Raw genomic sequence first — 14,481 nt, 5'->3', positions numbered from 1 at the left:
ATGGACGGTAAATATTAATGAGTCAGTGTAAATACACGTAGGGAAAAACCATGTAAGATCCGATCCGAACTTAAAAATAAATTCAAATTTAACTCCTATAATCGAAGTTCGTCTGGAAGCCCCTAAAGCGAAAACATTGCAATATTATGTTTTAATTAGTGATTTAAATAAGCTTTGATATGATTTAATTATATAAGTTTAATATTATTTTGCTATTATAAGAATCAGAATGGATCAAAAATGTATTTCTTATTATGTGTATTAGTTAAAAGTATATATGAAAAATCGTTCTTCATTATTGGAAAGAAACACTTACTATATATAATTTTACAAATCCAAAAGTTGCACTTTACGCAACTTTTGTAATGTAATGTAATACATATATAATAATAACATATTTTTGAAGTGTTTTCCATTCGACTTTGCTGTTGTTTAGTTTATAATGTTAGAATAATAATATGGTATATATTGTCAACTTTATAAAAGGTAATAAAAAATATGTCACTGTTTATCAAACTGAAAAGTTTGTTATCAACTTATTTTTTTAATTTAGATATGAAAAATTTATATTGAGGGTATTGCGAATAAAAAATGAAAAAAAAAAACATCGTACTGATCATGCCCGCGTGGAATGGTGGCAATAATGCTAGCAGCATTTTCCCGTTGATTTGCAATTCCGATCATTTTAGATTTTTTTTGCACATCATATCACCAAGATTTGAATGTATAGGCACTAAAATAAATTGTAGGTTGTGTGTTATATTCTTGTTGTAATTATTACTTAAATTCAACACTCACCTTGGAATAAGATATATTGTTAGATTTTGAAAAACGCAGAATACTCCAACGCATAAATCAGCAACAGCCAAATTAGCCAGAAAGAAGTTAGTTATAGACCGCAGTCGTCTTGAGAGAGTCACCACTAGAATTACGAGAAGATTTCCTGAAAAAAAATGGCATACTGTAGTTAGCTTAAATACAATTATCATCTCCATTTAATTAAAGATCTAAATCTAAATATATTTTTTTGAAGTTAGTAATTATAACAAGCTCTATGAATAATATTTTACTTTTTTTTTATAGAATAGGAAGGCGGACCCATATGCTATGGGTCACCTGATATTAAGTGGTCACCAAGGCCCATAGACATTGGCATTGTAAGAAATGTTTACCATCGCTTACATCACCAATGCGCCACCAACCTTGGGAACTAAGATGTTATGTCCCTTGTTCCTGTAATTAAACTGGCTCACTCACCCTTCAAACCAACAAACAACAATAATAGGTACTGCTGTTTTGCGGTAGAATATCTGATGAGTGGGTGGTACCTACCCAGACGGGCTTGCACAAAGGTCTACCACCAGTATAGTATTTGCCTAATTTAATTTAATTCAAACTAGGTGGTAGTTTATTGTTTGTTGGTTTGGAATGTAGATTAAATGACATAAGTATTTTAACATAATAGATATTGTAACGGTAAAAGTTTTAGTAAGTCGCTAGTTAGCCTTCTTCATTTCGTTCTTACTCAATACAAGATATTGTATATTATAATAAATAAAATAAAAATGATACAATGTATTAGATCACAAAAAGCGTTCTATTATTAGTATTTTTTTTTTTTTGTTTTATACCTACCTAAGTAATATAATTGGTGACAAATTTTTGGGTTTCGGTTGTTCTCGAAACTCATTCGAGTACTCCTATAATTATTTAAAAACATTAGTAATTCCGAAAGAACTTTCGGAATTATTAATGTTCCTATTTACCCGTCCAATTACAGTACAGTACAACTTGAGTTAAGAATGGAGAAGACAATAGCCATAGGGGGCATGTCACCATTGCGCTATTGACGTTTGAATTTGCCGATTCTTCGTAGTAGAATCTTTAATGGTAGCTTTAGATTTAAGAGGTTGTCCTTATGTGTATATCCTTATGTGAATATGCGCCGCGCACTATGTCTTTTCAGCACAACTTCTAGTCCCACATTGATTTACGAGTATTAGGTGACAAAGGGGTTGCATCGCGATTAACGCGTATTGATTACGTAAAAAATGAATAAAGATATTTTGCAAAAATATGCTAAAGGTTTACTTAGTATTGCGTTACTTAATATTTCGATATAAATATAAATAAATTCAGAAGGTACTTTGCATATTTATTGCTATTATAATAGTTTTAGTAGTATATTTTTTAGTTTTTTTTTTAAATTTCAGATTTCAACCCCTTTTGCTACGCGATCTCATTTATATGAATTTTGTATTTATAACGACAAGCAGTATGGTAATAATTTTTTCCCGTGTTTTACATATTTAACAACATTTTTATGAAGAATATGATATAGTTTTTCTAACTATATATGACAATTAATACAAAACGCATGTAAAAATTTCCGTAGTCCACTCGTCTCGCTGCGACTGATTTAAGAAATGAATTAATTAAATAATTCTATAAGAAACAAATATATTTCTTAATATTTGAAGTATGGGGTGATATGCGATATGATATGTTGTTTTTCGCATAAAGAAAACGTAATAAACGCCAAAAGCTTTATATCGTTATAAAAATAATACGAAAGGGTTTTACAAAAAAGTTAAGTTTTCCTTAAAAACAGCCCTAGATTATTTGTAAATATAATGTCCTCCAGACCGATTTCGGCCACGGCGGCCAATCTCAAGAGAGACTACCAAACTGCTCAGGAGATATTATAGTGCACAAGTGATTGCGCAAACATAGTGCACTCTCTCTTCTCTCACTCTCATAATCCGATGGCACGGGAGTGTACACACTTCCATCTTAAAGACTCCGGGATGCTACTGATAATTTTCTGACAGAAAAACCCAATAACTTTTTACTGGCCCGACCTGGGAATTGAATTCAGGACCTCCGGGTCTGCGGCCTTACATAAAGCCACTAAACCAACGAGGCAGTCATTTGTAGATATAATTAAATATCCAATTTTCATCTCAATAACATATAGCATTACGAGTATTAATGAGAAAATATTAATAAATAAATAAGATTATAGGCCATTTCGTGATTTATTTCAATCCAGAAAATTTAATGCTTTATTGCTTTTGATTAGACATAACCCTCAAAAATATAATGTAGTTAATATTTAATACAGTAATTTAAATAATTTAGTAAATTTCTTACAATGCCAATGTCTATGGGTGGTGGTGGCCACTTACCATCAGGTGGCCATATGGGCCACCTGATGGTAAGTAGGCTCGTCCGCTCTATCTATACGATATTAAAAAAAAATATCCGTGAAGCCAACCAGGAAATTTAAATATCGGATTCTCAGCTCAGTAATATGTATAAGTAATTTAAAGAGCCAAATGAAGGTAATTTCGTACAGAGAATCTAGAGTGTTGCTTTTAACGTACAATAAATGTTTTTTTTAAGCAAATATTTTATTATTATCAAAATATTAAAACAATTTTTTCTGTTTTTTAATTTCTTTGGTATGATAATAGCATTAAAATTATTGTATTAACTGCCATGTTCATAACGAATATAATTCGTTTATTTGTTTTTTTTTTGTCTGTTATTTTTTTTCTGGAAACAATAACGTTATCGATAATGCTCACAAAGGTTCGTTTAATAATAATGTTACTGAGACTTATTCAAAGAACAAACAGTTCGCAATGTTTCTCCAGTACAAGAATTACCAACAAGGATTTACTGCGCTATTAACAAAGTCACTCTAAATTTGACAACCTATGTCCAATATTAAGATTTACACAAATATCTAACTGTTTTATATAATGATCAAATGTCATTTGAAGGAACTTTTTATTTCTATAGAGGTACTAAACAAGTGCCGTAACGCAAAATCTGCATTACGGCACGTTTCGCAATTACAATAGTTATTATATCTATCTTTTATCTTTATCAAATGCGCCCGAAAAATATATACATATTTTTATGGATAACTGAAGTGGCTATTAACTTTTATGCGAATAATTCAATAACGATCGGCCTTCAACGATATGCTAGTGTAACGATTATACCGATACTCGTGGAATATATTACTTATACAATAAATACTTTACAAGGCGAATCCTGAGTACAAATAAACGGGAATCAACCGCCAGCTGTGATAGTAATAGCCGTTTAGTTGTTCCATTGATCGTTAATTCTATTTCCTCGCAATGATACATCTGAAAATAATCGGATTACACTCTTGAACTTGTTGTCATTGCAAGCACAATTTCAATTTTCAACATATTTTTCTCTAAAATGCTACGGGCGACATTTAGACCTTTAATACAACTTATATTAGTAACACTAATCTTTCGAGATGTATGATATTCATGTTATGTTGTTTAGATGCTGACTGTCAGCATCTTTGTCGATTAATGAATTGCTGACAGTCAGAAGCAGCAAATAATCAAGTATTTTATAATTATAAAATTATAAATATACACGAAACAACGGCATAGACCACGTGGATTCGATTCAAATATCATGTTAAATACGGTCAAATATTGCTGTAATCTAGAGTAGTCCATGGTAAAAGAAAATATTTATTTATCCTGCTCGTGTTAAAATAATCAAACCAACTTGCGAGTTATTCTATTACAGGCAAATTTTTAACTTTAACGTAATTACAACGAAATAATTACTTAGATTGAAAACTAAAATCAATTTATACAATATTATATTCAAAAATATATATTACAATGTAAGCAAAAATGAGTATATAATGTAGAAGGTTTCATATAATGACAAGAATAAACTACTATTACTACGGTTATTAATAGTAACAATCATCTTCTACTGCCACCCTTTCTATAATCACGGAATTATTGCAAATTCCCTTCCTAACTTTTAAAAAAGTTACAATTTTCAGGTTAAAATATAATGTAGCGGTGATTATGAACAACAAACAATAATTAGTAATCTTGACTATATTGTCTCATCCAATACGAAAAATATGTATTAATTTTCCGATCAACAGTGGAGCTGGTTTTAAAACTCAGTTGTCAAGTCTACCCGCAAATTCTAAATAATTTTTTTTGAAGACACTATTGAGTTGAAAAATTATTTATACGTATAAAGAGAAAAATACAGACATTATCAATACAAGAATCATAAAAAGAATTTAAGTATTTATAAAAATATAAAATCAAAATATAAACATTAAACGGTCCAAAATGGAAAAGCAAGAACTTCACTTATGGATTTATTATAAAATTTGCCCTTTCATGTACGGCAGGTTAAAAGCGTGCAAAGGCCTTATCGCTATAGCGATCGCTTTTCTCTCCGTTCAGTAATTTTTGTAACCTTTAAGAAATAAATAAAGGAAAATTGTTACAAGAATCAAAAAAAATATTAGATAATAGCATAATATTGCTAACTGCTTCGTTGGTCTAGTGGGTATATGTAAGGCCGCAAGCCCGGAGGTTCTGGGTTTAAATCCCAGGTCGGGCGAATAAAAAGATTCAGTTTTTCTGTCAGAATTCTCAGTAGCAGTCTGGAAGTTGGAAGCCTGTGTAGTTACAAAGTGCGTAAAAGCCGTTGGTCCTACGCCTGAAATTATTCCAGTCGTATCGGATTATGGGAGTTAGGGAATAGAGAGTGCACCTGTGTTTGCGCACACATTTGTGCACTATAATATCTCCTGCGCAGTTGGCTATTCTCTCTTGAGATTGGCTGTCGTGGCCGAAATGGTCAGTAAGACATTATTATTATTATTAATGTTGCTAACAATAGTCTAGGTAAATCAAATTATTACTTCAACTCTCTGTTGGAAAACCTTGTTAAGTCAAATTTATAATAAGATAAGGCATTTTTTTCATCTGGATTTTTCTTCGACTATACAAAGCAATAAATTAAAAATGATTTAGCTGATTAGCTAACTCAACAAGCTGATTAGCTTAGTAAGTAAAAAAACGTATATGCTTTATATAATTTTCTGCAAATCATAAAATTTTGAAGGACCTGGACGAGAATGAGCCTTGTCGCCTACTACTTGTACTAGTACAACATATGTACAACATCAAAATGCAAACTAAATTAAGTTATAACCGATCACCGTAATTGTATATATATGAAGGGATGGATTCGATGTAGTAAAAACAATTGCTTGAACTGAAACTTATCTGTGCTATAATATTATTTATTAAATTTAGTTATCATCTAGGTTTAGGGTTAGTAAATAGACACAAAAAATAGAAACAATTTATTGTTCACAAATGCATTAATACTTTTAATTTATTAAATTTTAAAGTAAACGCCATTTTTATATATCCTTTGATAAAATTGACATTTTTTTTTTATAATGACGTAAATATAAATATATAATGAGTATTTTAATGGCCGGGATTACGGTTTTAAACGCAGTTAGACAGTTTCACATGGTGTTCGCTGGTCTGTGTTGATTTTTAGTCTCGCGAAAAAAGATTTGGAATGGATTAAATTGTTTTACTATAAACGAAACCGTGAACGGAGCGGACCCTATTTTTCGCGTAGAAAACACACGCGTATCGTGGCTAAAATTCGCGGTCGTGATTCATGGGCGAATGTAGAGCCCGCTTATCATGTTTGTATACCTTGAGTTATTATAAAAAGCTCTTATACGAAACAATTATTATGTAATAAGATATTTTAACAAAAAAACTCGTTCTTTGGTTAAAAACACTCAGTATTATGTTACTCGTATTAAGAAGCTGTACAAAATATTATATTCTGGAAATGTGAGTTATATTCCTCTAGAAAGAAATAAAAACCATATTTATGTATCAGATCCAAGGTTGTATGAAATTTTGATGGACATGAATTAAATACAACTATAAAGCTCAATCTACGTGATAGTAATTACAGTCAATTTTTGTTTTTTTTTAGATAGTCGTATTCAGTCTTAGTCTCGAATAGAATCATGAGTAATTGAAGTGGTAGCAATATTTGCGTTTCTACAGCTACTTTCTATAATCATTACAGAGATTTGGATTACCTTGTGAGTTTGTTTTCTTTTTATAGATTTATTTTAAGCATGATCCCAAAACGTAGCAAATGATTGAGAACCCGTTTTTAAAAATTCGAAGCGCTTTTAAACCGCACCGGCGTAGGACGTTAGTCCAACGAATCTGAACTTATATTGATCTGAACTTAATCCCTTTCGCATCAAATATGAGTGAATCGTATACCAGTGCTCCTGTTCGCTACGATGTTTTTTTAATATAAAGATAGTAAAATATAAAATCTTTACCGGATACATTCTAAGTAAGAAAATAAATGTCTTTCAACATAAGAACACGATATGTCATTCACTTTCTAAGATGGTCTAAGAAAATATTCATGTAAATTCATCGAATGAAAATATGTCATCGTAACACAGTGTCTTTTATACATTAGTTATAATTTTGTGTTAAGAATATTCTATGTCATTATTTCCATTTGTATTAACATTAAAGTAAATTATGTGATTAGAGGAAATTTATGGTTTTTTTTTCTTTTTCTGGTGTGGTATCTACGCTTGTTGAACTTAATAATTATGATTATATACTTAAATAAACTACTATCCTTGTGGTTGAAATTCTAAAATCGAACTTTTTTCTTTTTGATGTCATCTATTTCATTGAATAATAATAGACTACATTTCCATTCATAATACATTCAAAAATATATTATTTTTAAATAGCAGTCTTCGTAAGGTCTAACAATGCGTTTCAGAAGAAGCGAATTGACGACGCTAGCCGAGTTTTCGCTTGAACACCAAAGATATATAGGATATACTATCCACGAGGGAAATTATTTGTAGATTTGTATTTATTTACGTCTTATACAATTTGTAAATAAAATGTTCTTTATATTGTAAAGTACAATACTTCTAAATTAACAACCTGTGAATGTCCCACTGCTGGGTCTCTTTCCTTTTTTTTTTGAGGAGAAGGTTTGGAACTTATTCTACCACGCTGCTCCAATGCGGATTGGTGGAATACACATGTGGCAGAATTTCAGTGAAATTAGGCACATGCACGTTTTCCGACGATGTTTTCGTTCACCATAATACACGAGATGAATTATAAACAATTAAACACATGACACAATCATCGGTTATGATTTATGCATTCTAACCATAATGGTATTTCGTTTTCGAAGAAAAACTCCAAGCAAAAATATAATATTATTATAATATTAAAAATATAATTTTGTTGCAATCGCTACTATGAATAGCTATGTGTGTATGTAGATTCGTGTAAACATGAACATAAAAAATAAAATAAAATTTATGTTTTAAATAAATCAGTTTACATGTTTAATAAACCTAAATAGCACACTGTATCTGCAACATGACAATATAGTGGCATAAATTTTAAGCCTTGTTCTATATAGAAGTTAGTCCCGCAGTGGGACATTTATATTCTAAATTTTAGTTACTGTATTATTTACTTGTATTGTATTTGATATATTGTCCGATCGACTAAAACAAATGACGCAACATCCATCGCGCTTTACAGCTAAGGCACTGTACACTGTTGCAGTATCCCGTTACTATCAATATTTTTAATAATAACGAATGAAGTGGTGTGACTGCAATTTTATTTGCTTAGATTTCGCATCGAGGGATATTTTTTAAGAAATGCACGCAGAAAGACAATCTGGTTGGCCCAGTACTAAGAACTCGTGAATCTTAATCGATGATTACGGGTTCAAGCCCAGGCAAGCACAATTCGTGTGCATAATTTGTGTTTCTAATTCATCTAGGGCTCGGTGGTGAACAAAAACATTGTAAGGAAACCTGCATGTGTCTACATGTGTATCCACCGGTATTGGATCAACATGGCGGAATGCGCTCAAAACCTTCTTTTCAAAAGAAATCAGAGGGCTTTACTTTTTTACTTACGCATAAAAAGTTGTATCTGATAAGCTATTTTCGCAAATTCGACGGAACTATAATTATATTATATTTTCTATTCCATTTACTCTGTTTAATGATAGCGGGTGAAGGGCGAAACTTATTTAATGATGACCGAGGCAAAACGGAAAAACATGGGTCGTCCTGCAGCAAGATGGTTCGACTAAATTGTCTACTAACAATTGCGGGTGCCATTTTGGTGCAAAAGTATAATCAGAAAATATTTATAAAGATGAAGGTATGTTTAAAACTTCTACCGTATAATTAAAGCTTATGATTTTGAGCGTTGTTTCGGAAACTCGCAACAAGTACTTGTTCTCGATATCGACAATATTGATCAACACATTCGATATGGATAGAAAAGCTTTCGTTACGCCATGAGAGATTGAGATTTATAACGATATCAAATGGCACTCAATAAATCTTTAATAACGTTTTATATCTTCATTTTTCAATTGTTTTTAAACCACATATTTACTGGCTGAAAAATGGCCGCTAGTTAAAATTTAATTAAATGCCATTGCTCATGCTTGCGACACTACTCAGTGAAAATTACCCTATTATTACAATATAATTATATTAAAAATACTAGCTATGCCCGCGGTTTCACACGCATATATCGTAAAGAAATCACTAAGAATAGACTTATAATATTTTAGTATATACACATTTTTACCTAACCTAACCCAATATTACAAGCGAATACAGACAGATGTTTCCCAGATCCCTGTTACCAGGCAGCACCGTGTGTCTCCATCATACGTGCGTTCGCTGCAAATAACTCAATGCTATAGGGCACAGCGCGGCAATCAGCGCGCTTAACATGTACGCGTGGACGCGTTTAAGCGACGATGTCCAATAGGCTGAACCCTATTTAATATGTTTGATCATAGATCTGAGCTCAACTTTCATTGGAAAAATCTATATCTCTGAAACTGTCCATTTTTTGATTTCAACTTTGATTTGTTCCTATAAACTTTCTATCATCATCATTTTACAGACTATCATTTATAGCTAAAGTTTTAGCCAATTCAACGGAACAGTTATTTGTATCGATTAAATATTTGACGTGATTCTATAAATTGACATATTTTTTTTATTTATTAGCCGATTGAAACAAAATAAGCACTAAATTTTAAGTAAAGTTAAACCGTCTTTAAGATTAGCGTGCACAAACGCACAGACAAACAGACTGACAAAAATTCTAACCATCATATTTTTGGGTTCTATTGCGTTGATAAACACTCCCGATAATAATTTTACTCATATATCTTCCATGTATAAAAAGCGATCAGTTAAATTTTATTATATGAATAGAAAAGAAACTTCATTCATTCACCGCTCAAATGTCAAATATGGCAAAAAATCTTGTGACACGTGTAGATTTTCTCACGCGGTTTTCATGTGCATGAAATTAAAACACAAATTAAGTATATTAAATCACAGTAATATTGGCCCTGGTTTAAAAACAAAATATTCGGTTAACATAGAAAATGCAATAAATACATACAACCAACAAAATTTACGAATCTAATAACAAGCAAATTTTTATGTGTTTCAAAATTCCTCGTAATTTTATAAACAAGGAAAACTGTTGGCCAACTTACCAAAGAAACAGCAGCAGAACACGATTGTGTAAAGCGTGATAAATATAGCCCTAACATCTGTTCTGTCGAATATAAACTCCTCGTCTTCCATAGCATATTGGCTTTCATTACTTCTGGATATGTATGTACTGTTATTGACATCACTAACATACGTCTCATTTACCGTCTCCGGGACAGTGCCGACAGTATAATCAGACTCCACGGATAGATCCACACGGTACATAATTTCGGCTGTTTTCTAATTTATCTTTTTAATAGTTTTTTAAACTTCGGCTCGTCCATCTGAAACAAAGTTTTATTGTTAATGTTATTGTTATAACGTCTGTTATATGTATTTCCTAGTGTATAATGCTGTAGTTTTTGCGGTTCTGGATTCAAAGCCTGGGTAAGATCAATAAAACGTTATGGACTTGTTCTATGATAACAAGCTGATCCTGCGCCTGAGCTCTCTCTAGTTGTGTTGGAATGCCGTTCCCTCGATATACGTTAATATATAAATAGAGAATGTATATGTATTTGCACACACGCAGTTCAAATGTAATTGGCTGTTCTCCGTTAAAAATGGCTACCATTATCAAATTCGGTCAGGAGATCATCAGTAAAAATATTGTTGAAAACTTTCAAATGATGTTATCAAGTATTTTTATTTAAAATATTAGTCCAGGTGCGAGTTTTCACTTAATCAAGCGACCTAGGTTGGTAAGAGCGGCTATTTCAGAATGTTTACATTATTTACATTCTTTTAACTAAAACAAACTATTCTTATAATTTTATTTTCGACGAAAGTATTTTTAAATCCAGATTGTGTATAAATTATAGTAATTATATTTTACAATAAGTTATTTTTTTATAATATAAAGTTATATTTAATGACTCGCTTATCTAAGGTATATAAATGGCATATATGTTTACATACCATAATCTCCATTGTCTAGATTGGTGGTTACGATTATGTATGCATCGAGGGTATGTTGTTATGTACGCAAACTATGTATGTACCAAAGACGATAACAAATCTGAAATACTATTCTGATACAAGAAAATCATGAAGTTTAATATCGACGTTTTAATGATTACTAATTATTATTATAACATAAAAGTTTACAGTAATCACGGTAACATTTTTGTAAGTTACCGTCAGGACGCCGTCATCTGGTTTGAACTACAAAGTAATTTAAATATTGCTGGATTGTTATCTACTCTCAAAAATATGTATTTATTTTTTTAAATTAGCGTTTTTGAAATTAGATATATTTAAAAAAAACGCACTAGAAATAAAAATACGTTTTTTTATTATATAGTTAAGCGGACTGGCAAATGGTCCATCTGATATAAGTGGCCACCACCGCCCACTGACTTTGTCAGCGTAAGAAATATTAACCATCCTTACATCGCTAATACGCCACCAACCTTGGGAACTAAGATGTTATTTCCCTTGTATAGGAAGTTTCACTGGATCATTCACTCTTCCAACCGGAGCACAATATTACTGAGTATTGATATTTGACAGTAGAATGAGAGATAATGAAGTGGGTGGTACCTACACACACAGGCTTGCATAAAGCTCTACCGTCAAGTAAAATGTAATAATTAAACACTTTAGAATTTTTTTTTTTTTTTATAGAATAGGAAGGCGGACGAGCATATGGGCCACCTGATGGTAAGTGGTCACCAACGCTCTTAAACATTGGCATTGTAAGAAATGTCAACCATCGCTTACATATCCAATGCGCCACCAACCTTGGGAACTAAGATTTTACGTCCCTTGTGCCTGTAATTACACTGGCTCACTCACCCTTCAAACCGGAACACAACAATATCAAGTATTGCTGTTTTGCGGTAGAATATCTGATGAGTGGGTGGTACCTACCCAGACGAGCTTACACAAAGCCCTACCACCAGTACAAAGCCCTACCACCAGTCACAAAGCCCTACCACCAGTAAAGAATGGAGTATCAGAATCTCAATGAAGAGATAATTAATACCGATTAGTTTATAATTAATTACAATATATATACATATAATTGTTGCTTAATTAAAACCTTAACAAAAGAAAATTACATAACATAAGCCGTATAAGATTACAGATTTAATTACAAGGGCTTTCTGATACTTTTATTCATTTAATTTGATAACTTCAGAATTAATTAGAAATAAGTCACTTAAATATACAAGATTGCTCGATTCATTTTATATGTATGAAAAATAAAATATATTTAAACATAACATTACAAATAATATGGTTTTAAATCTTAGAAAATAAAAGATCCAAAGAGATAGAAATATGTTATACCTAAAATAATCAGTGACGGTGATAGTAAGAGAAATGAGCAGATTTTGTAATATTATAATAAAAAATAAAATTAATTGATGTTCTTTGTTCGATGTGCGAGTTGTTTATTGTTCGGGTTATATATTGAAGCAGTATTTTACTGATCTTCATTACAGCGTACTTTTCTTTTGTAATGTAGTAATAAAATTTCTAAAAAACGACCTGCTTCTTCTTGAGAATTGCACTGATTTTAACGATATTTTCAGCACATAATTTTTACTACTAGCGTTGTTATTTCAAAATATATTGTATTACGTACATTTATAACAACTAAATTTTATTGTTATATATATATGTTTACTAGACTATATATTATATTATTTTAAACTAATTATCCGACCCGGCTTTGCACATATAGAAAAAGGGTCGACAAAAGACGTTTTTAATGTAATACATATAACTATTGATTTACACGGCCAACGCCAGTAAAGTTCCTAGTCCCAGTTATCCTGATTTTATTCGAAATTTTTCAATCATTTTTTATCAATCATCGTCATATTCGATTAACACAAAATCCTTTTGAACTATATACCTAACCCATTCCACGAATCACTGCGTCTATTGGTGAAAACCGTGGTAGAATTCGTTTGGTTGATTATGAGTTTATCCATTTAGTATAATTAGTACAGATGGACACACAGACACGGTGGAAAGAAGTTTGTTTTATTATATGTAGCGTTAATGAGACATAATTTTCTGTACAAAATTTAAGACCTGCAATTCATTTGTGCGTGTGTGTCTTTTATTTGACACTATGTGATCCATCCGTTTTTATTTCGATTACTTGATTACATAACTATACTTGATACATTAATTAATTACATTTTACAACATGGAATTGTACAACCGACCGACTTTGTATATATTTACTTTATTGGAGATTATATCATGCCTAATAGCACTTAGGGTTCTAAAAATAGATTGAACCTTTGTCTTTACACAATAAAGGAAAAGGAATAATAATAATATCCAGGTACATTATTTACACAAGGTTATCTGATCCCAAACTAAGCAGAGCTCGTACTATGAAAACCAGGCAATTGATATACTACATATACTACTTTTCTTTTGTAAATACATACTTATATAGATAATTACACTCAGCCTCAGGACAAACAGACATGTTTATGTTTGTGTGTAACAAATGTATGTCCTGGGTGGGAATCGAACCCTTGACCTGCGGCGCGAAAGGCAACTACAAACCATGTCAACCGGCTCTTCCGGCGGAATGCGATGATAAAATTTTAATTATCTGTAACACGATTAAAAACTACTTAACATTTATACAAAGCGTATTGCCCTTGCTATAAACAACTTTAATTTATGGCATACTGGCATTAATTCGTCGAGACCAATAAAAAAATCATGAAATAATCATAAAATAACTTTTATTTCCACAAGCTAGCATCTATTGCTGTGTATATATAAAAGAGCCATTAAATATAAAAATTTCGCCATTCCTCTTGTTCAAGGGGAGTGACAAGATGGACAAGTGATATAATGTATTGAGATGTACTCTCGAGCCAGTGGTTAGTGCACTTAGTGCACTCAACCGAACACAACATGGTATTGTATCTACTATTGGTCAGTAGCACAATTGTATACATTAATTTGTTAACAGATCACTATCCTGATCTTATACATGTATATAAAAATGCCATCAATAAATTATATATAAT

At 31.4% G+C, this 14,481-nt stretch overlaps 1 protein-coding gene across 3 annotated transcripts in view; it reads right to left on the bottom strand.

The window, feature by feature from the left end:
• The window catches only part of LOC126780974 (trissin receptor-like), a 116,489-nt gene that overhangs the window by 36,756 nt on the left and 65,252 nt on the right, over positions 1 to 14,481 (bottom strand). Inside the window, exons 1-4 of one of the 3 annotated variants that reach the window (XM_050505695.1) lie at positions 12,764 to 12,812; positions 11,387 to 11,499; positions 10,471 to 10,752; positions 799 to 943 (exon numbers count right to left, since the gene is read on the bottom strand). In XM_050505695.1, the coding sequence (XP_050361652.1) occupies positions 799 to 943; positions 10,471 to 10,693 (368 nt within the window). In that variant the 5' untranslated portion in view covers positions 10,694 to 10,752; positions 11,387 to 11,499; positions 12,764 to 12,812. Of the gene's footprint in view, positions 1 to 798; positions 944 to 10,470; positions 10,756 to 11,386; positions 11,500 to 12,763; positions 12,813 to 14,481 lie in introns of those variants that run through there. The other 2 variants (XM_050505696.1, XM_050505697.1) reach the window with 2 other exon arrangements.

This window comes from Nymphalis io, chromosome 3, assembly GCF_905147045.1.
Source record: "Nymphalis io chromosome 3, ilAglIoxx1.1, whole genome shotgun sequence".
NCBI classification, from domain to species: Eukaryota; Metazoa; Arthropoda; class Insecta; order Lepidoptera; family Nymphalidae; genus Nymphalis; species Nymphalis io.
The sequence above is the reverse complement of the archived record's forward strand: the minus strand, read 5'-3'. Positions and strand labels throughout refer to the sequence as shown.